General features: G+C 30.7%; 1 protein-coding gene, 1 long non-coding RNA gene and 1 pseudogene across 3 annotated transcripts; 1 reads left to right on the top strand and 2 right to left on the bottom strand.

Moving 5' to 3' along the window:
• Window positions 1-7,968: 7,968 nt before the first annotated feature.
• Window positions 7,969-8,656, bottom strand: LOC107893009 (18.1 kDa class I heat shock protein). Its single transcript, XM_016818003.2, has one exon. The coding sequence runs from the start codon at window positions 8,612-8,614 to the stop codon at window positions 8,129-8,131; it is 486 nt and encodes a 161-aa protein (XP_016673492.2). The 5' UTR covers window positions 8,615-8,656; the 3' UTR covers window positions 7,969-8,128.
• A 1,229-nt stretch (window positions 8,657-9,885) lies between these two features.
• Window positions 9,886-12,248, top strand: LOC107893010 (uncharacterized). 2 transcript variants are annotated; one of them, XR_001682700.2, is made up of 4 exons: window positions 9,886-10,282; window positions 10,983-11,137; window positions 11,226-11,380; window positions 11,542-12,248. It is a non-coding gene; the product is annotated as an uncharacterized lncRNA (long non-coding RNA). The 2 variants fall into 2 exon arrangements; XR_005918664.1 differs by having other exon boundaries at window positions 9,890-11,137.
• Window positions 12,249-19,500: 7,252 nt separating this feature from the next.
• LOC107893011 (CENP-B homolog protein 2-like) lies at window positions 19,501-25,288 on the bottom strand (annotated as a pseudogene).
• Window positions 25,289-26,463: the final 1,175 nt, after the last annotated feature.

Here is a 26,463-nt window from a genome sequence, read left to right as displayed (position 1 = left end):
ATTAAACTATACTCATCCATGGAAAAACCCTAATACTCTCACAGTTTTGCAAATTATTCCTCGAGATAGATAGATTAAGCTATTACAATCTCGGAAATATAAAAATCATTAAAAATGAGACAAGAATACATACCTAATTAAGCCAAATAAGGTTGCTAGAACTAAACTTCCATGGATAGGGTTTCCACATTTTTGTTTTAGGAAAGATGATGAAAATGATGATAATTTGTTTTATTTTATTTATTTATCATCATTTTATCATTTACTTTCCAAAATTAACCTTAAGAATTTACTAAATTCTAATGATGAATAATCATTCTTATCTAATAACTCCTCTAAATGGTTTATTTGTCATATAAGGACCTCCAATTTTAAATTCCATAGCTATTTGATAACTTTAGCTATTAGAATTCAAGTTTTACACTTTATACAATTTGGTCATTTTTATCAAATTAGACATGTAAACGATAAAATTTCTGAACAAAATTTTCATACGATATTTCTATCATACTATAGACCATAAAATAATATTAAAATAAATTTTCTTCCGACGTCAGATTTGTGGTCCCGAAACTACTATTCTGATTTCACTAAAAACGGGCTGTTACATTGCAAATTAATCTTTTAAGTTCATTCAGTTTGATTTTAATATATTTAAATGCATATTAAATGAATTAAATTATTTTGATTTGAACATTATAATAATGTTTGTGAGTAATGAAATAGTAGATCGTTGTAGCATTGAGCACTAACGAGATATTCTGAGTTGATGAATGTTTGGTTGTTAAACTAATGCCTGTATATAGAATATAAGATAGTGAGTTATTCATATATTGTTTTATGTTAGAATACTCTGAACCGATGAACGTAGGATAGAGTACGGTTAGCATGCCAATAGGTTATGTTGCGCTTGGTACAAAGTTGATAGGTTATGTCATAATATCTCGTAACCTTAATCCAGCAATGGAGATGGGTTAGAGGTGTTACAATTAAACTTTTACAATTTAGGCTCTGAGCCAAAAACATGATTAAAAGGTTTTTAAACTTGTATTATCGAGATTTTGAGTAAAAACGTGATTTCAAAGTGTTTTTCAATTATTTTTGACATGATTAAGAGGTTTCTAAACTTGTTTTGAAGTTTCGATAAAGAGTTTTTGAGTTTTATTGAATTTTCGTGAAAATAGCCAAAAACATGTCGAAAAAGTCGATACCATGAATTGGGTAGTTTTGCGTAATTTAAAGGTTGGGAATTAGTTGTTGATGAATAATTAGATGAATGAAACTCATTTTAGGTGAAAAGATTAAGTGTAGATCGAGATATTTGGATTTCAAGTAGGTTATGTTAAAGGTTTCGGCTATATGAGAACATAGCTTAGGCTTATGTTTTGTATTGCTTGTGGTGAGTCCTTAGCTGATTTTTTGAATGTATTGTTGTGTGAATTATTATGTTGAAGCTTCAGATTCGTTAGGACCTTCTACGAATAGAGATAAAGACAAGGAAAAGCTAGTTTGATCTTTCGACTTTTCGGTGAAAATGTATTGGTGAGTGTTTGGAATAATTGCTTGTGGACATGATTAAATACATTATTGTAGTAGCCTAAACCCTAATCTAAATTTTGAGTGTAAGCTTTTTCATACCTATGTTTATCTTGTGAATTATGTATGTGAATTGGGATGAGATGTTATAACATGTATGTGGTTATAATAATTGTTGTGAAAGTGCAAATGTGTACATGTTATGTATATGTTAAATGATAGTGACAGTGTTTTGCTAAAAATGCAAAGATGCAATGATAATGCATGGATAATCGGTAAGTGATATGTGTTTGTTTCGGATATTTTGGCCTTGTGATCTTGAAACTGTTGGATATAGTTGGTGTGCCATAGGATTTTGAGTACTCACCTATATGTACAGTGATTTTGGGCATTAAGGCCCTGACACATGTTGGAGGTATAAGGGAATTCGAGCTAAGCTCCATTCAATGGGACATGTGAGGGAAAATAAAGAGAGTGTTAGATTTATGCTTCACTTTTGGGACATGTTTGACTCTATGAGTCTATATGATGTGTTGGAGATCCGTGTATCCGATGAGTGATGATAGAGCTCACTTTTATGTTGCATAGCTCAAGTGTCGAATTATTTTAAATTATGAATGTGTGTTATGATATGTGTTTATATGACATGTGACCATTATGCAATTTATCTATAAACATGATTTTAAGTGTTGTGATATATGCTTAAATGTTATGTAATTATATGAGTATTATGATATATGCTTGAATATTACGTGATTATATGTGTAATATGATATATATGCTTAAAAGTTAATATGATTACCATGTAAATAACTAGTAATAATGCATGAGTAAGTATACTATGATACTAGAGTTGGAACTGTTGAGGTTGTGTTATATGGTTGTTTCATTGATGCTTGATGAATTGTTTGCATGTTAGTTGTTCTAGGCATTCACTGAGCTTATTAAGCTCACCCACTCCCTTCTTAAACCATTGCAAATTAGTAGTGTGCCGGTGTGAGCAGTGTGGTTGCAGGGGGTGATCCGAGCAAGTCCTTTTCCATTATTTCATAGGTGTTATTGTAATTTGTTTTCGTTTTGGCAATAAGGCGATGCGATAGACTTTAAATGATAATTGTCATGATGCTTTGGAAGTTCCATAGCTTAATTTCTCTTAAGATTTTGAGAATTGAATCATATTGTAACACCCCGACCCACGTCCGTTGTCGGATTAGAGTTACGAGGCATTACTAAACAAAGCACACATTCGAAAACACATAAAACCCAATTTAAACAAAATGATCATGAACAAGCCATTTTTAAACCAAACCGATCACAAACACGGAACTTAAACCATTTTCGCATGACTATTTATATATTATGATCCAAAACTAACCAAAAACATAATCAAGCCTATACATGCCATAAGATCGAGTTCAACTTTAACAAAATACCAAAAGAAGTCGATAGTGTGATAGACTGTTCTGATGATCCCCGAGCTCGTAACGCGACTCCAAAATCTATAAACAGAGGTAAACAAAAACACACACAGTAAGCTATTAAAGCTTAGTAAATCTAAAGCTTAACAAATTATATAAAGATATAAAAAAACAATTAAATAAGTTCTTGGTATATCTATTGAATTTGCAAAAATCACATATATATTGTCTTTTGAATATTTGCTATTCATAATCCCCTTATTTATAATCAAACATATGAATTCACAAAATACAAATCACTAAACTCATATATAAATATAAACAATATGTACACCACCAATTTATATATATATGCATTCGTCAAAAGTCCTACTTACGAATGCATTACATATTATTTGCATATAATCATATGCATACGAAATTTTCATAACTTAAAACTCAATGTATATACATTTCAATTATGAATAACTGAATGCTTATGTATTTACACCTAACAAATTATCATAACCAAATGATTATACATATACATCAAATAAATATGTTCAGATATAATCACATTTACCAAAATACATACATATATATATATAGCACCGAGTACAAACATATTCCTTAAAACATATACCAAATGCATATACAAATTTACTATATGCATATAACCATATATATATAATTTCATATGTAACAAGTGTAATAAACCGTGTATGTATATAAATATATATAAACTCTCCAAATATCTAATAACAAGTATTTATCTGCTCATCAAACTTATTAATCAAATATATATACTTGATCTTCAAATATATATAATATTTACATATCACATACATATTCAATATATTGAAACCAGTAATATAATCACCGGCATTTAGCCTGCTAGGTTGTAAAACCTGATTTAATACACCGGCTTTTAGCCTGTTAGACTTATAGTCCGAATAATTTCACTGGCATTAAGCCTGCTAGACAATGAGTCTGAATTATATCACCGGCATCAAGCCTGCTAGACAATAAGTCTGAATTACATTCGATCACTTTATATTAGTCGTTCAAACTAACAACCTCATATATTCATTTCCATTCAAGAACTTTCGCATGAATAATTTCACATAATCGAAACTTTCTTAAACATATATAAGTTCCATACCTAAATTCATTTCAAGAACATATACTCATATACTTGCTTCATCGCATTTCATAATATCTTACACATATATCCTACCTAAATTCGGATTAAGCACCTATTCATGTATGTAAACATATCCAATCAAATATAGCATATACATATATTTTCAACTCACACATAAACATACCTATTCAATACTCATATATACTCATGAATCACATGTCTTAAATTAATTCCAAAGATTTATACATGTATATACATATATATATATGTATATTCGAACCTTATATAATAACAAGTTATAAATACCTTTGAATCTAAACCAAGAATTTATACATATTCAATATTCATACTTTAACTAAATTCAAAAACTTATATATATAGATTAGAGTGTTTTAAACATACGAATACATATACATATATACTTACTTATTCGAATATAATCCATACTTTTATACATTTTATATTTTTATTTCAAACCATAAATTTATACAAGATTAAACTTGTATTTTCGAACATTATAATTATATAAATTATTCATAACTTAAAATTTATTCAATTAACATACTTTTATTTTTATCTCTATACCAAATACAATTAGTATACATGTATAAATATTAACTTAACAACTCTTAATTGCTAATAGACTTACCTCGGATGTCGACGGACTGTATAATCGACTATTCGACTACTTTCGACTTCCCCCGATCTAATTCCGTTTTCTTCCGTTCTTGATCTAAATTAATTCAAATTTAACTAACTTAAACGCACATTCATTCAATTTAATAAAAAAAACACATAAATGGGAAAATTACCATTTTACCCTTGACATTTCACAATTTTTTTTAGTCCCTATTGCATAAAACACAAAATACACAAAATTTGCATATACCATATCTAGGCCGAATCTTCCTATAGTCCATCTAACTCCACACATTTTATTTATTTCACATTTTAGTCTCTAAAAATATTATTTTTGCAATTTAGCACTAATTACTCAATTTTACCAAAAATTCCAATACAAAACATATTAATCTAAAACATATCTTTCATTATTCATTATCAAACATCACAAAACACAATTATTCATCAATGGCATAGCTCAAAATATTCATCAAAATCAAAAATTCAAGCATGGGTCGGATAGTATTCGAAGCAACGATCTAAAAAACATAAAAATCGAACAAAATCGAACAAAATCCATACCTTAATCAAAACTTGAAAGTGCCGAATGAAACAAAGCTTTAAACCCTTTTATTTTCTTTCAAATTCGGCCAAAAGATGAAGAATATGGCTTTTAATTTGTTATATTAAACATATATTAACCTTATTATTAATTTACTATATTAACCTTTACTAATATATATATAAAACATATATAATAAGGCTACATTAGTCCTTTGCCACCCACTAACTTACATAGTGGGCTAATTGCATCATAAAACCTCTAAATTATAAAGACAACAACAATTAGGCACTTTCATAATTAACCATTAAATTTTTATTTTATGCGATTTAATTCTTTTATTTAATCGGACACTCAAACGGCGAAATTAAAGCACGAAATTTTCACACTAGTAAATTCACACATAATAAACACAGAAAATAATATTAAAAATTTTTTTAATTCAGATTTGTGGTCCCGAAACCACTGTTCCGATTAGGGTAAAAAATCGGGCTGTTACACATATTATGTCGATTATCATTTGAACTTATACTCGATGTTTGAAGCGGTGATTATAGTCGTTTTGGAGTTTATTTGATATGGTAGAAGATGCATGTTGAATATATTTGTGTTGGAACGGTTTATAGGCTTAAATATGCTGAATTTTTACTGTCTAAAGTAGAGTTATCGATATTCGGGTTTCAAAAATGATACCTCTGTGATTTTCAAATGTGCAGGAAGTCAGAATCAAAAATTGGTATTGATACCTTATGACAAGTACCGATACTCGGGGTGATTTTATCGATACTTTTTCAATTTTACCGATATTTTCTAGGTTTTGATTTTTGGACGAGAAATAGAATACTGATTTGGTACTGATTTTACAAACGGTATCAATACCGTACCACGAAAATATCAATACCCTTATCCTAGTATCGATACTTACGTGATTGTCTTGAAAATTTTGCTAAGTGGCCCTAATGCTTGTTCAATTATTGCTATAAGTTTGTTTAAAGTATGTTTGGCATGTTCTAATTATGATTGATATATGTTTGACTAAAAATTTATAAGATCACTGATAAAGAGGATGATTTCTGAATAATGTGATAATTTTCTATGAGTATGACATGAGGCGGTGGTGTGATATCCTGATATTCGGGCTTGGCGACCAGGCCGGATATAGGGTGTTATAGAAATCCTATCACACATGTATGAGTGTGAAAACCACAAATATAGAACACAAATGTGTGTTTAAAAATAATATAAGTAATAATGTATGCATAATTAAAATTAAAATATATAAAAATATGAAAATAAAGTTTAATCTAAATGGTAAATTAAAGGTTTTACCGATCTAGTTGGTTTGAGTTCAAAATCCATTATATGCATATTTTTATTTTTTAATGAAAAAGATTAAAATACTTTCGAATAATATAACTTATTTTAATAATGAAATGACATTTCCTTAACTTAACAATTGAGTTGATGACCCAGTTGGGTGACACCAACTCAGTAAAACAGTTAAATAATAGTAAGTTTAGATATACAATTAATGGAAGTAATAAAGTGTGCATAATTAAAATTAAAATGTATAAAAAAATCAAAATAAAATTTTAGTTGAGTGATAAATTAAAGGTTTTATTAATGTAATTGTTTTGAGTTTAAATAACATCATATGCATATTTTTATTGGTTTTTTTAAATGAAAAAAAATACTAAAGTACCCTAAAAGATTATAACTTATTTTAATTATAAAAGAACATTTTCGTAATTTAACAACTGAATTAGTAATCCAGTTAAGGTTGACACCAACTCAATAAAACACTTAAAATAATAGTATAGACTGATAGTATAACTACTTGATAAAGAATTATACTTACTAAAAACATATTTGTTTATATATTTCTTTTCTCAATTTTATAGCAATTTTATATTATTAATTTCCAATTTTAAATTATTTAAGATGATTGGACTTAGTTCAACCAAAAACAAAATTTTTAACTTTTTCAATTTTTTATTCAATTTTTAATCATGATTTTGGGTTGAATTAGACCTGATCATGAGTCAAATCGAGTCAAGTTTAGGTTAGATTAATGAAAAATTTTAAGTATAGGCTCTGCCCAAAAAATGAATCTAATTTTTTTTCTAAGTCCGACCTAGATTAAAAATCTAAATCGAGCCTGACTTGACCCACCCAGGTTAATTTTTTTAGATTATTTTTTTATATAAAAACTTTTAAAAAATATAATATATAAAATACACTGAAAACGTTAAAATAAATATTTCTCAACAAATCAAAAATCCATTAACCAAAATCTTTATACTTAAATAATACTAATATATTTGCAACTTAGCAAGCAAATGTCTCAACAATAGTAGCAAAATTAATAATAAAACAAAATTTATATAATATCCAAACAGTAACAAGAAAATGATAGCAAACTAATGGCAACAAAATAGCATCGAAATGACAACAAAACAGTTAATTCGGCCTGAGTCAAAAAATCCTATTTGAGGCCTAGCCTATTTAAAAAAAACAAGTCTTATTTTTCGTTCAAACCCAGTTTTTGAACTTATATTTTTACTCAAGTACTCTCACTTTTCAAACGAAATTTTTGCGCATGTCCCATTTATCTTCAAGTTTTCTTACATGTATTTTATTTCAAAGGTTTTTTCTCAGTGATTTACTGAGAATTTTGGCTTGAGTTAAGTTATAAGAACAAGGCGTTCTCAAGAGAAACCAGTAAACATTTTATTCATAACTTTACATCCATGTATTACATGCCAGAAGCATAGACATTACATGAAAATGCAGCAACAACAACACACATGAAACACACCAAAGGAAACACTGAAACAAAACATGAAAATTTTCTCAAATGTCTTTCACTCAACCCTTGATCTCCTCAATCTCAATCATTTTCTTCTCTGGTTTCTTCACTTCTTGTTTGGGGACAGTCACCACAAGCACACCATCCTCCATTGATGCCTTAACTCCATCGGTCTTCACATTCTCCGGCAACCTAAAACTCCTACGGAACTCGCCTCTGCAACGCTCAACTCTATGCCACTTAACATTTTTATCATCTTTCTCCTCCTTCCTTTCTCCATATATTTTGAGCACCCTTTCATCATCAATCTCAACGTTCACTTCCTTTTTGTTGAGCCCTGGAAGATCAGATATGAACACATGGGCCTCTGGGGTTTCTTTCCAATCTGTTGGGGTGTTAAGGACTGGACATTTGTTGACCATTGAAAGGAAAGGGTCGTAAATTTCATCGCCAAATAATTGGGAGATGAGAGCCATCTTTCTTCTGGATTCTATGAAATGGGAATACAGTAATGATGAATATAATGTACAAATGGAACTTATCATATATAAAGGATGAATAAGCTGTCTCTTGAACTTTCTTGATTTTTACAATGAAATGGTTTCATATGTTCTTCTACAATCTTCTGTCGTTATAATTTCTTGCATTTTAATCAATAAAGAAGCTAGGTTGTCGACAAGTATTATTTTAACATTATATATAATGCAAGTTCCAGAAGTTTATGGATAAATTAATTACGTAAGCATCCATCATTGTTCTAAGAGATGTTCCAGAAAATGGAAATGAAGCAGGCCCAAGCCCTAATAGATGTCAGTTTCTAACCTTGAAAAGCCTGCAATGTCCTCTTTCGGCCCATGGTTTTGTTGCTTGGGCCAAATTGCACGTATACAAATTAACTCTTTTGAAAAAGTGGGGAGTGATTTTTTTTAATTTTTTATTTAATTTTATTAATGTATTTTTTTATTTATCTTCTTTTTGGATTAATTAATTATAGTAAATTCAGTCAAAAAATTTTAAATGATAATTACCTTTTGAGTAAAAAAACTCTAAAAGCGGCTATGGGTTGGATGCCATTTGTTTTTAAAATATAATAAGAGAATATTTGTTACATTGGTAATGTACTTTTTTTTATTACGTAAACAATCTTATAAAATTGTCATGACTCTCTCTTTTTTAAATATTTATTTTTTAATATTTTATTATACTTGTATAGTGGTCAAATTTCAAGTCGAATCTCTCTACTAGAATCGCACTTAAAATTTAATCTTTATTTTAATTTGACATAATTTGTATTGTATTTTTTTATTAACATTAGTTGATTCATATAGTTATTATCCACAACTATTTCAGTTAAAATGTTGAGGTATAATTTTTTTTTTTGGAAAGGACACATTCTAACTTATCATATACAGATAACTTTTTTTGAGGGTTAAAAATGTATTTTCTAAGAAAAAAAAATATATATATACACGAATAAAATTAATTCCCTAGGCTTTTCTCCATGATACATAGACAACTATTTTATTTTTATTCTTTTAATATAAAATAATAGTCAAAGTATATTTTATTCTTTTAGTATACTCATATTTGAGATTTAATTTTTATGTTTTAATTTGACATAATTTGATTCTCTACTTTTGTAGTGATATTAGCCGGTCCAAATACTTAAACATATAATTTAAAAAAAAAGTAACATCCTAACAATTAAAAGAAAAATCTATTTTAGCATGATTATTTGAAAAGTTTTAGGCTCTATTTGTTTACCTGTAAAAGCTTTTTCATAAAAACTTTTCAGCATTGTTCGATGTTTGTTTGGCTGAAAATGATTTTCCACGATAAAACATTTTACAAAACACGGGAAAAGGAGGTTTTTTTGGAAATGTCTTTCCCTTTTTATTTTGGCAAGACATTTTCCAAAGTTTTCCCTCTTCACATCCTAGCATCAGAACTTGCTAAATGCTCTCTCGTTCTCCTTCCCCTTCCCTTCATTGCGTCCCCGACCTAGGATTCATCTCTGTAGAAAAAACAACCAGCAGTAGTTTTGTTGACAAAAAGAAAAAAGCCCTAGCCATTTCTAGTCTTTTCAGAAATGAAACTCTCAACAATTTGGTGATTTTTTCTCTTCAATTTTTTCGTCTACTTCCCTTCAGCGATTTGCCACTTCAAGTGAAATCAGTCGATTCAAGTTCGAAAATCAATTGTCAAAATAGACGGTGAGACAATTAACTATGGGAAATAATGAGAAATTTAGAACCGTTTTGGAATTATATGATTTGTTTGCTTGCTTCTTAGCAAAATGTAATAACATTTTTGTTTTTATATATTTGTTTTCCCTCTGGTTATTCCTCAATAATAATTGAAAAGAAACCTTTTTGAATCGATGTGAGATTAAAGTAGGTAGTTTTAATTAATTCCTACGCTTCAATAGATCTATTAAGTTGGCAATTCGGTTTCTTTATATATATTTTTTAAATGAATTTTATTTTTTGTGGAATTGATTAGATGGGATCCTGATCAAGTTCAATTTGTAGTGGAGTTAATGATTTTGTGTTTGAATTGGGCCTTTTGATGTGTTTGATTTTATGGGTATTTGATTTTGAACAACTTCTCTTTATTAGATTGTCTGTTTTATACTACAAAACTGGAATGGATGTTAGCAAAGATGGGTGATTTGTGGTCACCCTTAATTTTGTAAAATGGATGAAATGGCTAATTCTTTGTTTGGTAGGATTACTTATTTTTATCCTCTACTTTGCATTTCTTGATTCATGATAAATAGTGTTGTATGTGTTACTTGATTGTATTTTGTTGATCTCCCATGTATGAGAAATAGACATGGAGTTAATTCTTTATGCTCCATGCACAAAAAATAAGGAAGGGGAAACACTTATGGAATGCTTTTAAATCTGTTAGGTCAAAAGAAAATTCAAGTAGGTTAAAAGGTTAAGATCATGGTTTGATTTATAAGACATATATTGATTTCACTTTGAGCTTGAGGTCTCCGGCTTTATCAGATTCCAACTCCAATATTTGGTCTTCATTCAGCAAAATTAGGAAATGGTTAAAAGGTTAGTCCTGTTGTTTGCTTTTAGAATGATCGTGCGTATGGAAAGAATGACATGAATGGGATTTCTGGTCACTTTTGCTGTTGCCTAGGTATGGAGTGTATTGATGTGAAGAGAATATCATGTTGCAGTGCATAGACGGGTTGAAGCATTTATTTGCTTTAGTGCTGCAATGATGTGATAATGATTTGTACAAGCAATCAAGAGGTCTTGTTGATCCTAAACTTCTTGCAAGAGAGACCGTTTGTATGTTATCATTTTTTTTTTCTTTTTAAATATTCTTCTATATTGCTTATGAGATAAATTCAATGCTTTTGCTTGATTTAACATTTGTTCAGTTTTTGCCTGTGTTATTTTAGTTCTTGAGTCATTCTACTGAAATTTTGTTTTTGCTTATCTTCATGCAGTTAGTGTAAGTGAAATAGAAGCACTTTATGAGCTTTTCAAGAAGATAAGCAATGTTGTTATAGATGATGGGCTGATCAACAAGGTCTTTGTTTTTTTCATAGTTCCCATTTTGTTATATAATTGATATCTTTTGTTATGTTTGCCAAGTTTTTTGGCTTGATGATCACTCCTTGTCTTGAGTTGGTTCTTTCACTCTCATCTTTGTAGTATTTAAGTTTTATTTATATTACTGTTTGACAAGAAGAGTTCCAATTGGCGTTGTTCAAAACAAACAAAAAGGAGAGTATATTTGATGATTAGGTAGTTTTATCTAATGTTAATTAATAATGTCTCCATCCTTGAAAGAATAATTCTTGTTAGCATAATATCACTTGAGTTGCTGTCAATACATTTCTGATTTCATTGTAGATATTTGACTTGTTTGATACAAAGCATAATGGAATTATAGGTTTTGAAAAGTTTGCTTGTGCTCTCTCTATCTTCCATCCAAATGTGCCCATTGACGATAAGAATGATTTTAGTTATCTGTATACTTCGTCTCACTGTTTACTTCTCTTATCGTAAGTCATAATCATGTTAACATAGTAGTTGGATGTAAATGACTGGTATGGAAATGGAATTATGGACTTTTGTGCATAGACGATGTGTCTAAACTATGTATTCTTGTGTAATCTATTTTCTTAGACTAGGGAATTTCTTTTTGTAATTGATTTTTTTCTCTTTGAATCCTTTTCTTTGGCACTGGTTCTTAATGTTTAAATTGATGTATTTATCTATAAATAAATCATTGCCTAAAATATAAATTTAATAAATATAAAATAAACTCAATTAAACAATGAAAAGACAATAAATTCTTAAATGTATGTTTGTTTCATTTAAAATAGATTTTACAAAATATTTTACACAGATTCATCCAAACAACAGAAAATATTAACTTTTTTAAAAAAATAAGTCATTTTTCAGAAATCATTTTCTGAAAATCATTTTCAATCAAACAGACGGACTTTTATTTTTTTTTTTTAAAAATTCTTCGTCATCATTTTAATCAAAATAATTAAAGGTGTCAATTATATGAACTAAATTAATTATGTCAAATTAAAACATATATACTAAATTTTTAATGTACAAAAAGTACATATATTTAAAGTATATTTTAATATTTAAATTTTTACTCTATAATTTGATAAAACAAACGACTACCCAATGCGAAGCATGGGCAAGCCATACTGATTAACATAATTGTTACATAATAGTATTTGATTCTCAAAGAGAAATAGAGAATCACCTTTATCTTATAAAAGAAAGAAAAAGAGAATCACCTTTAAAGAAAAGTAAGCTAAACAGAATCATTTTAAATTTTAGGACGGTTTAGCCCTTCACCTTTTCAATTAGCGTTTAAGAATTTTAAGGTTGAATAATTTTTTTATGGCATAATGATATATTTGGTTATTTAATTTTATTAAAAAAATATTTTAGCGATTTATTTAATTTTTTTATCTCTTTTAGACCTTAAACTTGCGTTATTTATCAAATCACCTCAAAATATATGAAAAAATTAATGTCTATTAACTTTGTTGATGTGACATATATATGTATGTCACATTAGCAATTAATTAATTTTTTAATATTTAAAATTTAAAATTTAAAAAACTATTAAATAAATTATTAACATTATTAAAACGTATAAAAATTATAATAATATTTTTAAAATTTAAAAATTAATTAATTGCTGACACACGTGGCATACAAGTGGATGCCACCACATCAGCAAACAAACTTTAACTTTCTTATCCATTTTGGGATGATTTGACAAATAATATAAGTTTAAGGGCTAAGAGGATGACAAAAAATCAAATGAAAGACTAAAATAATTTTTTTGTAAAATTGGAGGACCAAATAAATTATTATTATTTTTTATATAATATAAATAGTCTTTTATAAAGTTGAATGAATAGGTCTCACTAAGAAAGGAGATTTTTTGCATAAAGTTAAACTCCCTTGATTTAGTAGGGGAAATCTGTGAACTTAGTTGGTCTAGCCCAGCTACCACTACTCTAAGCCGAATGTTGGCGGTATAAATCTTCATCTGATCATGTCCACGTTTTATCTAAATATATTATTTTCAGGGTCTTACCCTGGTTATTCCTTGTTTCCGCTTTCATTGCACCCTTCCTGATATGCTACATTATTGTCCCCTATTCTCTATTGCTGACCGGCGACAACTATTTGTGGTTATTCAATTAATTACCTTGAGTGTGGATCTTTAACACAATCCTCTTTTCTTTGGTAAATATCGTACCCTCAAGTAACCCCATAGTACTTATTCTTTTAGTTTATTCTTTAAGATACTTTAGTGGACAGGTAGTTCACAACAAACTACCTCTTACTCAGGTTCCCACCCCTGGTAGACCTACAAGATCTCTCCAAAGCTTCAAGGTCTTGGTAGACTTCAACTTATTACTATTTTCTAGAAGACTTTATTAATCATTCAACCTTGGGCTGACATTTCCTCCCATGAATACTCTTGGCTTTTACTCATTCCTTTAGCTACCCTTTTGTCAATTTCCAATTTAAGATTGTATCTTATAATAACCTATTTTGTATTTGCTTAAACAATATGGAATCCACGACTTCTCTAGCGGACTCTTCTTGGAAGACATCACATTTACCATCTTGTCTAAGGAGCCTTTCCCTCCTTTTATGCATAACTGAGTTAAGACTCTTCCTAGGCTCCATTCATCATTGCCTTTGGCAAAACCCTTAGTTGTCTCGTTAGCCTGCTTCCCCAGACACACCAAGTCCATTCTGTCTTTTGACTTGTCAAGCAATTCACAACACGACTTTTTCTTTATACCGTGGCGGGTCTCTCAATTCACTGATTTGTGGACTTCACATGCTGTCATAATTGAGCTATGGTCTTCCACAAGTAACCTTGTGTTTACTGTCCTGACAGACTACCCCATGTTTACTGTTCCGGTGGACTACCTATGTCGTCATAATCGAGCTAAGGTCTTACACATATAATCCCTTATTTAATGTCTTGATGGACTACCCCGTGTTTATTGTCCTAATGGATTACCTATGTCGCCATAGCCGAGCTAATGTCTTACACATGTAACCCCATATTTAAGATCTTGGCAGACTACTTTGGTTTCCATAGTCGAGCCATAGATTTATACCTTAACCTCTTTTGAGGTGTTGCCTTGTAGGTACTATATACCATTGTCACAGTGTCGCCTCATAGAGTCTGTAGGCTGTCGTCACTGTGTTGCTCTATGGAACCTATAAACCGTCGTCATTGTGTCGCCCCGAAAGACCAGTCGATATATGTCATAACAGTTTCATTTTAGTGAACCAGTTGATATCATTCCACGACGCAACCAAACCCCCTTGAATTCCTTTAACAACCCGCCCATTCCTCTATTCCACCACTTATTCCTATCTTTGACCACCCCATCATGGTATTTCCCCCCATACCCTACTTATCGTATATATATTACAAGAATTTCACATAAAACACTTATATTAATTTCATTAACATGTGGTTCTTCATCCATTAATACTTCAATTCATAACTAAATAAGCATTTAATATACGTGCATTCAAGCATACTCAGTCACCATGTTCATACTCTACTACAGTTTCAGACAACACAGAACAAACATAGACACGTATCAATCATCAGTTCAATATCTTCAATCGCCTACAGATGGAGGATAGAAACTCACTTTGTTTCTTTAATCCTCATTAGCTTAGCTTGTCCAAACGTCAGAGTCTCTTTCATCTTGGCAGCTAAGCATGACAACCATTTATCGATTAAATCGAGGTTATTTGACCTTAAAACCCAGAACCAAATTTTAAAAAACTTAGTAAGCAGCCCTTACTCTCATTTCTTCAAATCTATGGCTACAGAAGGTTAAGAAAGCTTACCTATCACTCGATTTTCTCTATTTCCAAACTCCAATTCTCACAACTTCTGCTCTATGCAGAGCCCTTCTAAGTTCTCTTATTCTTCAGAGCAATCGAATAAGAAAAATAAAGTAAAAAGAAATTTACAGAATGAATTAAAGATAATTTTTCTTCCTTGCCTGAATGTCCACTTTCAGCTATTTATATATCTCTTACACATGGTCTCCTAAACTCTATTAACTAATCATTAGAAATCATTATGTCCCTCACTATGAAACCAGCCGATTCCAATCTAACCAAACCAGAATTAGAACTCAACTATTTACTCGACAGTTACAAAGTTTCCCCAAAATTCCTAGTAGAGTCTTGTTAATTCTCTATTTTGTTCAATTAAGTCCCAAAATTCCTCTAAATTCGAGTCCTTAAAAATATCTAGGTGTGACATTGAATAAATCATAAGAGTATGAAAAGTGTTGGAATAAAAGTGTGAAAATTAAAAGTATTAAAGGATTTAATCGAGTTGAAAGGAAAAGGAGGGAGTAAAAGTGTAATTATATCAAAAGTGTATCATGAATCAAAGATGAAATTATAGAGAAAATTTAAGGGCAAAATAGTCATTCCATAAAGAAATAATTGAGAGTTGGTGAAATTTGAGCCATTAGATGGTTTTTGAAATTTAGAATAAATTATGACCATTAAAAATTAAAATGATGATTGATAAACTTTTATATAATATTTTAATATTTCAGTGATAAAATAATTAGATATTTTTTATAGAATTATGTACAATTTTCATCATTTCTCCTCTATGCTCATGCCACTCTCCTTTCTTCATATATTCAACTTTTCATTTTATTCTAAATAGGTACTTTTTTGCCATTATTAACTATCCTAAACTTGATTTCTTCAATTTCTTTCATGGATTTTTAGTGAAATCGATAAAGCAATATTATAGCAAGCTTAGTTTTTTGTAGAGACAACTAGTGCACATATTGGAGGAGAGAGAAAGACGAAGTTAAGGTTTGGTGTAGAAGAGAAGGTGAGGATGATAAGGTTTGTTAATGAATTTCATGTTTATTTGTTTAAAAAATGTAAAGAAATAATATTTGATTATTGTTTTTATATTAAAACTTGTGTATTTGTGATATGAAAATGAAGAGAAAGAGAAGATGAGCGATCAACAAGGTCTTGATAAAGGGAAAGAAGTAGTAAAAAAGTGGAGGAGGAAGAAAGCTCATCCAAGCATTTGGTTGTAAGTACCTCAAGAATTTTACTTTAATTAAACCTAAGTGCAAATTATAATAAAATTGTTATATAAATTATTATACGATTAATTTATGTATGAATAAGTTAATATTTATTATGAAATTGATTAAAGAGTAGTGATGATATGGATTGAATTTCATTTGCAAGCGAATAGGTTAAGTGTAATGATGTTGTGGTAAAAGGGACTAAATTCTAAAGAGTTTAAAAGTCATTATGTAAGTTAATAAATTCATGTTAAGATGTTCAAGTGAAGTGTTATATGAAAGAGAATTGAATGCAAATTGAGATTATAGTGATTAGTGAATACTAATAAGGACTAAATTAAAAAGAATGTAAAGTTTTATATGATGCTAATCAAGAAATGGTTTTAATGTTAATAACATTTTAAAGGTCCATGTAGACAAGATGTGAACTAGTTGGGTATAATTGGCGTGCCATTAGAAAATCTTGAGTGTGTTAGTGTAGTGGCACTTTAGTGGAAATTAATGATAATGCACTTTGGTGCATTTCAGTGACTTTGCACTTTGGTGCATTTCAGTGATAAGCACATTCGTGCTAGTGATTTCAGTGTTATTTTCACATATCTTGCTTGTTCAGTTGAGTTTACTATGGACTAAATGAAAAGTGATGAATGAAATCGGTAGTGAACCGGTAAAGGAATTATGCTAAGAATAAATGTTAAAATATACATTTAGTGTTCATTTCTCTTAATTCGTTTTATTATATTTAATGTATTGACGTGTAAAATTCAATTTTAGTAAAGGTAAGTTAAATTTTTTATGTACTTACTAAGTTACAATGTCACCTAACATGTTGTTTTCTAACGCGTAGGTAAAAGTTTGTTTCGAAGCTCTTGATCGAAATTTCAACCTAAATATATCTCATCACATCACAAGGCTTGGAAGAGAGTATGAAATTGAACTTTTGGATTTACTTTATAGCATGTGCATAAGTATTTTAAGGTCTATGTATAACAAAACTAGTGAATACGCTTAATGTAGCTTAAATATTTTGATGTCCTTGTAGATTTAGTTGAATTATGCTTTGAGTATATGATGAATTACATGGTATTTTGAGTGTTTTATTGCTTTAAATGATTGGTATATGTATGGAAATGATTGGTATGTGTTTGGAGATGTTTGGTATTGAATTTGGCTGTTACAAGGACAATGTTGTGACAACGTCAATGTTATTGTCACGACAATGATAGGTCTGCCTCTTTTCTTACAATAGTGAGGGCATTGACGCGACAAAACTTTTCTCCTTGTTGCAATAAGAGCATTGTCATGACAAAGTTTTTTTTATAGTCGCAACAAAGATTTGAAATGCAAATTTCATAGTTGGATCAATGGCCCCTTGTCATAACAAGACTCCTTGTTGTTACGAAAAGGACTCTCAATGACCACCTTCTTGTCGCGACAAGGACTCTTCTTGTACTTTTAACATGTTATTTGAGTTTCTCTTAATAACTTCATTCGTTTTGATCTCCAATTGCGATCAAATTGTAAGGGTGCTTGGGAATGATTCAAAATGCCTTAAATAAGCTTATATAAGTTAAAATGAAGTGTATAAAGTGAAATTAAAATTGAAGTGACTCAATTGCTCAAATGTGGTATCCGTTGCTCAGGTTACTAGTAAAACCTTGGTAAGGGGTGTTACAAAAGTATTTTCTATTATTTGGTTAATTATTTTCGTGAAATCTCTTTTTAAAAGTTGCTTTTAGTAAAACAATCACAACATATATTATATTTGTTACAAATTAATATGGAAGCATTACCCATTGACAATAAGAATTTATTTTATAATAAGATAATATTTAAAAATAACTAATACCTTATATAGATTTAATAATAAGCTATGCCTAATTAAAATTTATATTAAATAAAGTTATTAAAATATTCATATTTTATGCTATAAAATATTTATTTACTAAATATTTATAAATTACAATACATATTTATTATTAAATATTAACATAAAATATATTTCAATAAAATATTAAAAATATTATTTAAAATTTAAAATTATTAAAATAAATTTGTTATACAAAATAATTTTATTAAAATAATAAAATTATATTAAATATATTAATAATTTATTATATTATTAAATTTAAATATGTGTTTAATAATATTTAATATTATAATATTTGAAATATTTTAAAAATTAAATAAAATTTTACTATTAATGCAATAATATTTACCTGCTTCAAGTTTCTTTTTTTCGTTTTTGGAAGAATGTTTTTATATAAAAATAAAATTATTCATAATAGACTCTTTTTAGAGAAGTAGCTTATGCTCTTCAAAAGTGGAATTCAATTTCCATAAAAAAAGTGTTTATTTTCTATTGATCGGTAAGTCATTTTCTATTACCTAAACTATTTTTAATGAAACAAACACATGAAAATGCTTCCAGCATTTCCCGTAAGTCATTTTTCATGACATAAATACACACTATGTATTATTCTCTATATATTTAAAAAACGATTGGTAAGTAATTACGAAAGAGAGAAAAAGTTAATATAGATTTAGTATAGTTTTTTTAAAAGATAGGATTTACAATAAAACCTTGATAAATGAATATTCGATAAATTAATAATCTTGGTTAAATAATAATTTTTTTGGTCTCGACTTAGGCCAAGGGGATAAAATAATAACCTCGATAAATGCATAAGATAATAATTTTTAGAAAAATCCTTAAGGGATCAATGAAAATATAAAATAATAATTCATTAAATATACTGAAAATTTTATATACAATACATAAAACTAAAGTGCTTTCTAGAAAACTCTTATTTTTTTCAATTTGATTCTTTGCTAAAATATGCATCTATAGTTAACTGCTTCTTCTTTGCATGAGAACCAAATACAATTTTATCTTAAATTTTTAGAAGGACATAAACCAAATCTAATATATTCTTCTCGTGTTGTATTAAATAATTCTTCAAGGTATCCACTGCTAGAAAAGCCTCTTTTGGAGAAACATGTGGTAAAACACTATTGTTATTTGGATCATGCTCGTTATCAGCTGGCACATCCATTACTCCTTGAATAATTTCTTCATCCGTAGTTGACTCCATCAAAGATTCATTTTCACTTGGATAATTCAAAATATGCTAACATCCATGGTATTTCTATAGTGTAAATCAGAAATTACTTCTTTTAATTTATGAATGCCTTCAACATTACCAATTTCTTGTTCGAGAGGCATATCCTCCTCGGATCGAATTTTGCAATGTCAGAAATGTAGAACTAATAGCTGACAAATGACAAAAAAAGAACATATAACTCACAGAAAGAATAAGGTTGCAAAAGAGATAATTTTATTCAATGAAATGACTGTCTATTTATAGGCTTAACAAAGACACATGTTGCACCAACGTTCTCCCATGTTCACCTGGTCATAGGAACGTGGCAAAACAGATCACCACTAAAGATTCAGTAACAACCAAACAACTAAGTAATTAACCAAGGCTAGCTAATAAACAAAGGAAATATTGAGATAAACTCGGTCAAAAAATGACCACGTGTTGGTGTTCTGGTGTTGATATCTTTAATACCCCCCTCAACACTAGCTTCTTCTTTGTTTGCCCCGCCAAGCTAATGATAGAAACTTTCGAACTTGTTGCCACTCAAGCCTTTTGTAAACAAATCTGCAGCTTGATTTTCCGTTCTAACATGCTTTAATTCAATTTCCTCTTGCAAGACTTTCTCTCGAATAAAGTGGTAATGCACCTCCATATGCTTAGTTCTTGCATGAAAAACTGGATTCTCTACCAAACGCATTGCTGACAAATTATCGCAATACAGAGGAATTGGATACGTCACTGGTTGATGCAAGTCCTCTAATAGTTACATAAGCCAACTGCTCTCTTGAGCTGCCATCGCTGCTGCTCGGTACTCCGCTTCGGTGGTTGACAAAGACATTGTTGGTTGTCTTTTGCTACACCAAGAAATTGCTCTCGACCCAAGCATGAAAACATACCCAGTAGTTGAGCGTCGAGTATCATGGTCACCTGCATAGTCAACATCACAATAGCCAACTAGTTTACAATCTCCACCTCTTTTGTATATAATACCATAGCCAAGCGTATTCTTCACATATCTCAGAATTCAACGAACTACTTCCAAATGAGGCTTCTTCGAATGTTGCATGTACCGACTCATCACACAAACTGTAAAAGAAATATCTGGTCTTGTTAAAGTTAAGTAGATAAGACTTCTCACCAACTACCAGTACATTGTAGCATCTTCTAAATCTTTCTCTTCATGAGCACATATTTTGGCTTTTGGCTCCACCGGCATCGAGATTGGCTTTCACTTAATCATTCCAAACTTCTTTAGCAAATCTTTGGAATACTTTTACTGATGGAGAAATATTCCTTCTTGACAATGATCAACCTCTATACCAAGAAAATGCTTGAGCTGTCCAAGTTCTTTCATCTGAAAGCGAACTGAGAAGTTTTCATTGGTTTGAAAAATTTCTTCTTCACAATCTCCTGTGATGATTAAATTATCCACATATACTAGCACGATAGCTAGCTTCTCTCCTTTAGCTTTGACGAACAGACTAGCATTCGTACTTGTCACCAAATAATCACTATGAGTAAGAAATTCAACAATATTACCATACCAAACCCTCAGTGCTTGTTTTAATCCATAAAGCGCCTTTTGTAGCTTACACACATACTCAAGATGATCTTGATTCTGAAAGCCGATTGGTTGGTCCATGTAGATCTCCCGATCCAGCTCCTCATGTAAAAATGCATTATTCATGTCCATTTGCCATAAATTCCAATTTTTGAAAGCTGCAATTGCTAATAAGACTCGTACAGTTGTAAGCTTTGCAACTAGACTGAACATTTCATCATAATCTAATCCATATTGTTGAGAGAACCCTCGAGCTACCAGGCAAGCCTTGTGTCTCTCTATTGATCCATCTGTGCGGCGTTTTATCTTGTATACCCATTTGCAAGAAATAGGCTTAACATCTTTTAGCTTTGGCACGAGCTCCCAAGTCTGATTTCTGTCTAGAGCGGCAATTTCTTCTTCCATAGCTTTAATCCATTCTGGATTCCGGAACGCTTCCTCGAATGTCTCCGGCTCTTTTGCATCTGCTTTTTCCACTATGGCGGTATTAACATATTTTGGATTTGACTTTCTGATTCTTGTTGACCTTCTTAGTGAAGTTAGTGTTTCCACTCCACTAAGCTCATTTTGTTCGTTTAATTGTTGATACATACCAGTTCGCCAAGGACTTTGAGCTACACTTTCTTCAACATTGCCTTCGTCATCTACATTTTTAGCTTCACCTAAACCCAATTGGATTTGAAAAGATTGCACCACGTCTTTAAAACCATTTGAGTCTGGCAATACTTCCTTGTTTGAGGACCACCATGAAGAAGCTTCATCGAACACCATATTCCGGGATGTGTAGCACTTTTTGGTAGTCAAGTTACAGCATCTCCACCATTTTCTTTGATAATTGAGGAAGCCTATTGATCACAAATGTAGCCGCCCTCATTGCTTCTGCCCAAAAATGTCCTGGTACATTCTTCGCGTGAAACATGCTTCGACAAATTTCTGCCAGATGCCTATTCTTCCTTTCTGCTACGCCATTCTGTTGTGGAGTGCTAGCACATGTGAACTGATGGTGTATTCGACATTCTTGAAGGAAATCACAAAACTCGTCTGAGGTATACTCTCCCCCATTGTCACTACGTAGACAACGAATTCTTTTGCCAACTTTCGCTTCTTCTACCTCCTTGAACTCTTTGAACTTTGAAAGAGTTTCAGATTTCTCCTTCATGAAGTAAATCTACACATACCTTGAGAAATCGTCAGTGAAAATCACCATGTATTTCATCCCACCAATGGAAGCTTGTTTAACTGGTCCAAACACATTAGAGTGGACCAACTCTAATGGTTTCTTTGCTTTAAATTTGGACTCTTCGTACGACAACTAGTGTGTTTTTCTATACTGGCAGCCTGTACATACCGTGTCTTTTCTCACTTCAAGTTGTGGAAGTCCCTTCAACATTGACCTCTTCATCATCACATCTAATTTGAAATAGCTAACGTGACCTAGCTGCATGTGCCACACGTTTATCGTTTCATTCCTTCTCGTCTTGTCTACGTATGTGGTTTCTGCAGACATTACGTAGACTGATTCCAACCTTTTTCCCTTCATCACCGGTTATTCTATAATCTCCAAGTTCCGATAAACCTTCACATCTTGTGGACCAAGAAAACAAAATGGCCAAAAGATGTTAATTGTGCCACAAAGAGAAGATTTTTCTTCATACTTAGGACATGGTAGACATTTTGGAGTGACACCTTGGTATCACTATGTTGAGTTATCGGTAACTACCGTATTACCGATGTGAGTTATCGGTAACTCTGAGTTGTTCGTCGTTACGACCACCCGACTTCCCTTATACTCTGACAGGTTCTACAGCTTCTCTTTATCACCTGTCATATGATTTGAGCATCCCGAGTCGATGATTCAATCTTTCTTGTAATCAATATTTTCAGATGTTGTTGTTATAAATAGTGCCTCAACATCCCATTCATCTTCACTTTTGGAAGCAACTATATTACTCTCTACTAACTTTTTTTTCGACCAACAAGCTTTTGTCATGTGACCCTTCTTCCCACAATTGTAGTAGTTTCCTTCAAGCTTTTTGCTGTTATCTTGATTCTTCGAAGCTCCCCTGCGCGAATGTTCTCTTCGCCTTGATGACTTCTTGCCTTTTCATTATTCTTTTTGGATCTACTGGTGGTATATTGCTTGGAATACCATCTGCCTCTATTGGCATATAGTGCCTCTTCTTCCTTCTTCAACGAGACTCCTCCCATTTGCTTAGCTAAGGCTTCTTGGCCAGCTAGCAAATTTTTGAATTCTACAAGCAACGGCTGAGTTTTCCATCCTTGTATGACAACAACGAAATTCCTGAATTCTGGTTTCAAACCATGAATGATGATTCGCTTCATCCTAGTATCACTAATAGGAGCCTCTGGAGCCAACTCAAAAATCTCCCAGCATAGTGTCTCTATTTTATGAAAGTACTGTGAAACCATCATGTCACGTTGTAACACCGACAGCAACTCACTCTCTAAAAGATTTGGAGCTTCGTATCTTTTTTCTTTAAGAACAGTTTGGCGAACGTATCTTAAGCTTCCTTCGAAGTTTTGGCATCACGTATATGCTCTAGCACATCTTCTTCGACTGTGGCCTTTAAGGCGAACATCGCTTTACCCGCTTTGATTCTCCACTTTTGTAAGACTCCATTCGTGTCTTCTACTTCTGGCGACGTAACCTCATTTCCATTTACTATTTCCCACAAGTCTTGACCTTGCAAGTACAACATCATGCATGTAGATCAAAAATTGCAGTTTTGGTTGTTGAGTTTCTTGATTCCACCAACCACTTGAAGATCGTCCATCCTAACAGCACCTAGGAGAACTTGGCTTGAATACCAGATTGTAGAACTAATAGCTGAAAAATGACAAAAAAAAGAACATATAACTCACAAAAAGAATAAGGCTGCAAAAGAGATAATTTTGTTCAATGAAATGACTGCCTATTTATAGGCTTAACAAAGACACATGTTGCACCAAAGTTCTCCCATGTTCACCGGGTTATAGGAACGTGGCAAAATAGAACCACTAAAGATTCGGTAACAACCAAACAACTAAGTAACCAAGGCTAGCTAATAAACAAAGGAAATATGAAGATAAACTCAGTCAACAAGTGACCATGTGTTGGTGTTCTGGTGTTGATATCTTTAATAGGAAACAATTTGCAATAGTTGTAGGTTTCACATCAATATTCCAAGAAACATTAATAAAATGGATTGCATCCAATACATTAATCTTTTTAAGATTTATTTCTCCTTTCTTGTAACCTTCCAAGATGCTAGAATAAAAGCTATGTCGATAATAAATCTTTACTGCTTTAATAATTCCAGCATCATATGGTTAAATTTTTTATGTTTAATTTGGAGGCAAAAAGAACAACTCAATGTGTCTCAAGCCTTTAAATAACCTTAGAATGGATTGGGCAATTGTCTACTATAAGCAACACCTTTCTACCAGTCATTCTAGCATCAAACCAGCGAACAAAATCTTGAAAAAGTAATCCAATCATCCATTTTTTTTTGTTGGCTCGGTAATGACAGTTAAGATTGTCAATATTCTCATGTTTAAAGCATCTAGGATTAGCAAACTTACCAATAACCCAAAGAGGCACTTTATTTGAACCATACCCATTGCAGCAAACCACAACAATAAGTCTTTCCTTGTCTTTTTTTTGTCCTTCTAATTGTTTTATAGCCAGTAAATGATCTGCTTGCAAACGATAAAATAAGTCTGATTTATCCATATTTTAGATATCCTTCCAATCAAAATTTTCCAATTTAGCTCTTATTTGAGGTAAAACATCTTCAATATTCTCCATAACAACTAAATCACTTTCACCAAATCTTCTATAAGACTTAATCTCATGTCTTGCCTTGAACCAGTCTAGCCAATCGATTGAGAAGTTAAATTCGAAATTTGCATCACCATACATTTTCTTTAGAAACTCTTTTACTTTAATTTGAATCATTTATCCATTCATGTTTACTTTCTCTTGATATTGGAGAAACCACTCATACAATAACTTCTCTAATTCGAGATATTTGGCTGATTTGTGCTTTTTAACATTGCTATTCTTTATCTCTTTTGACAAATATTCAGATGACCTTTTAAGAGTATTTGATATTGTTGATTAGCTAATAGAGAGATCAAATGTTTGTTGAACCCACTTTTACAAATCTTTTTGACTTGAAGAAGGATGCTCATTTTTGTACTCACATAATGCTTTTCTCATCTCATCTGTCAATGTAGATTTTTTTACACCTTTCAAATGGGATGCCATGGAGAAAAAGATTATATGAATTACAATAATTTGAAACGTACATGTGTTTATTTATAATAAATCTTTAATCTATCCAATGAATATATACGTATTAGATTTTGAAACCATTAACTCTTTTTCCTTTTTGGTTACATGAACCAATTAATTAATTCTGTTTTTTACATGAACCAATTAACTTTGATTCATTGCACCTACATGCATATTGGATTTTGATAAAAAAAAAACCCCATGCATAAAGTATGAAATATTCTCTAAATTAATAAATATTAATTTATCGATAAACTAATAACGTCAATAAAATAATAATTTTGTCGGGTCCCAAGGGTATTATTTTATAGAGGTTTTACTATAGTATAACTTTAAGAGTATGCTGATTTTTTTCTACTCTACCTAAATGATTTGCTGATTTTTTTGAAGGAAGGGTGATGTTCTTATAGCACCGGGTGGTTAGGTTTTTTAATATAAATTATATATATTACATTTAAAGGGCAGTTTGAGATATTGTTAGTTATTAACTGGGTCCTAACTAGTTGAATAATTACAAGTAATTCTTCTTCTTATAAGATAATAAACATTACTATAAGGGTATTTTTGTCATTGTATATAAATTAGGTGAAATCTAATAAATGCATTTTATGGTATTCAAATGCAAAACATTATAACATTTAATGGGTTAACCATATGATTTCAACTAATGCTTTTTTTTTTTAATATCAAGTTTTATAAATATATTTGTTATATAAATTTATTTGCACTCACATCATGAGTGTCTCATAATCTAATATGTACACATATAATAACTTTATAGGGAGATAGTTTTTTTAAAA

This window comes from Gossypium hirsutum, chromosome D09 (assembly GCF_007990345.1).
Source record: "Gossypium hirsutum isolate 1008001.06 chromosome D09, Gossypium_hirsutum_v2.1, whole genome shotgun sequence".
NCBI lineage: Eukaryota > Viridiplantae > Streptophyta > Magnoliopsida > Malvales > Malvaceae > Gossypium > Gossypium hirsutum.
The sequence above is the reverse complement of the archived record's forward strand: the minus strand, read 5'-3'. Positions and strand labels throughout refer to the sequence as shown.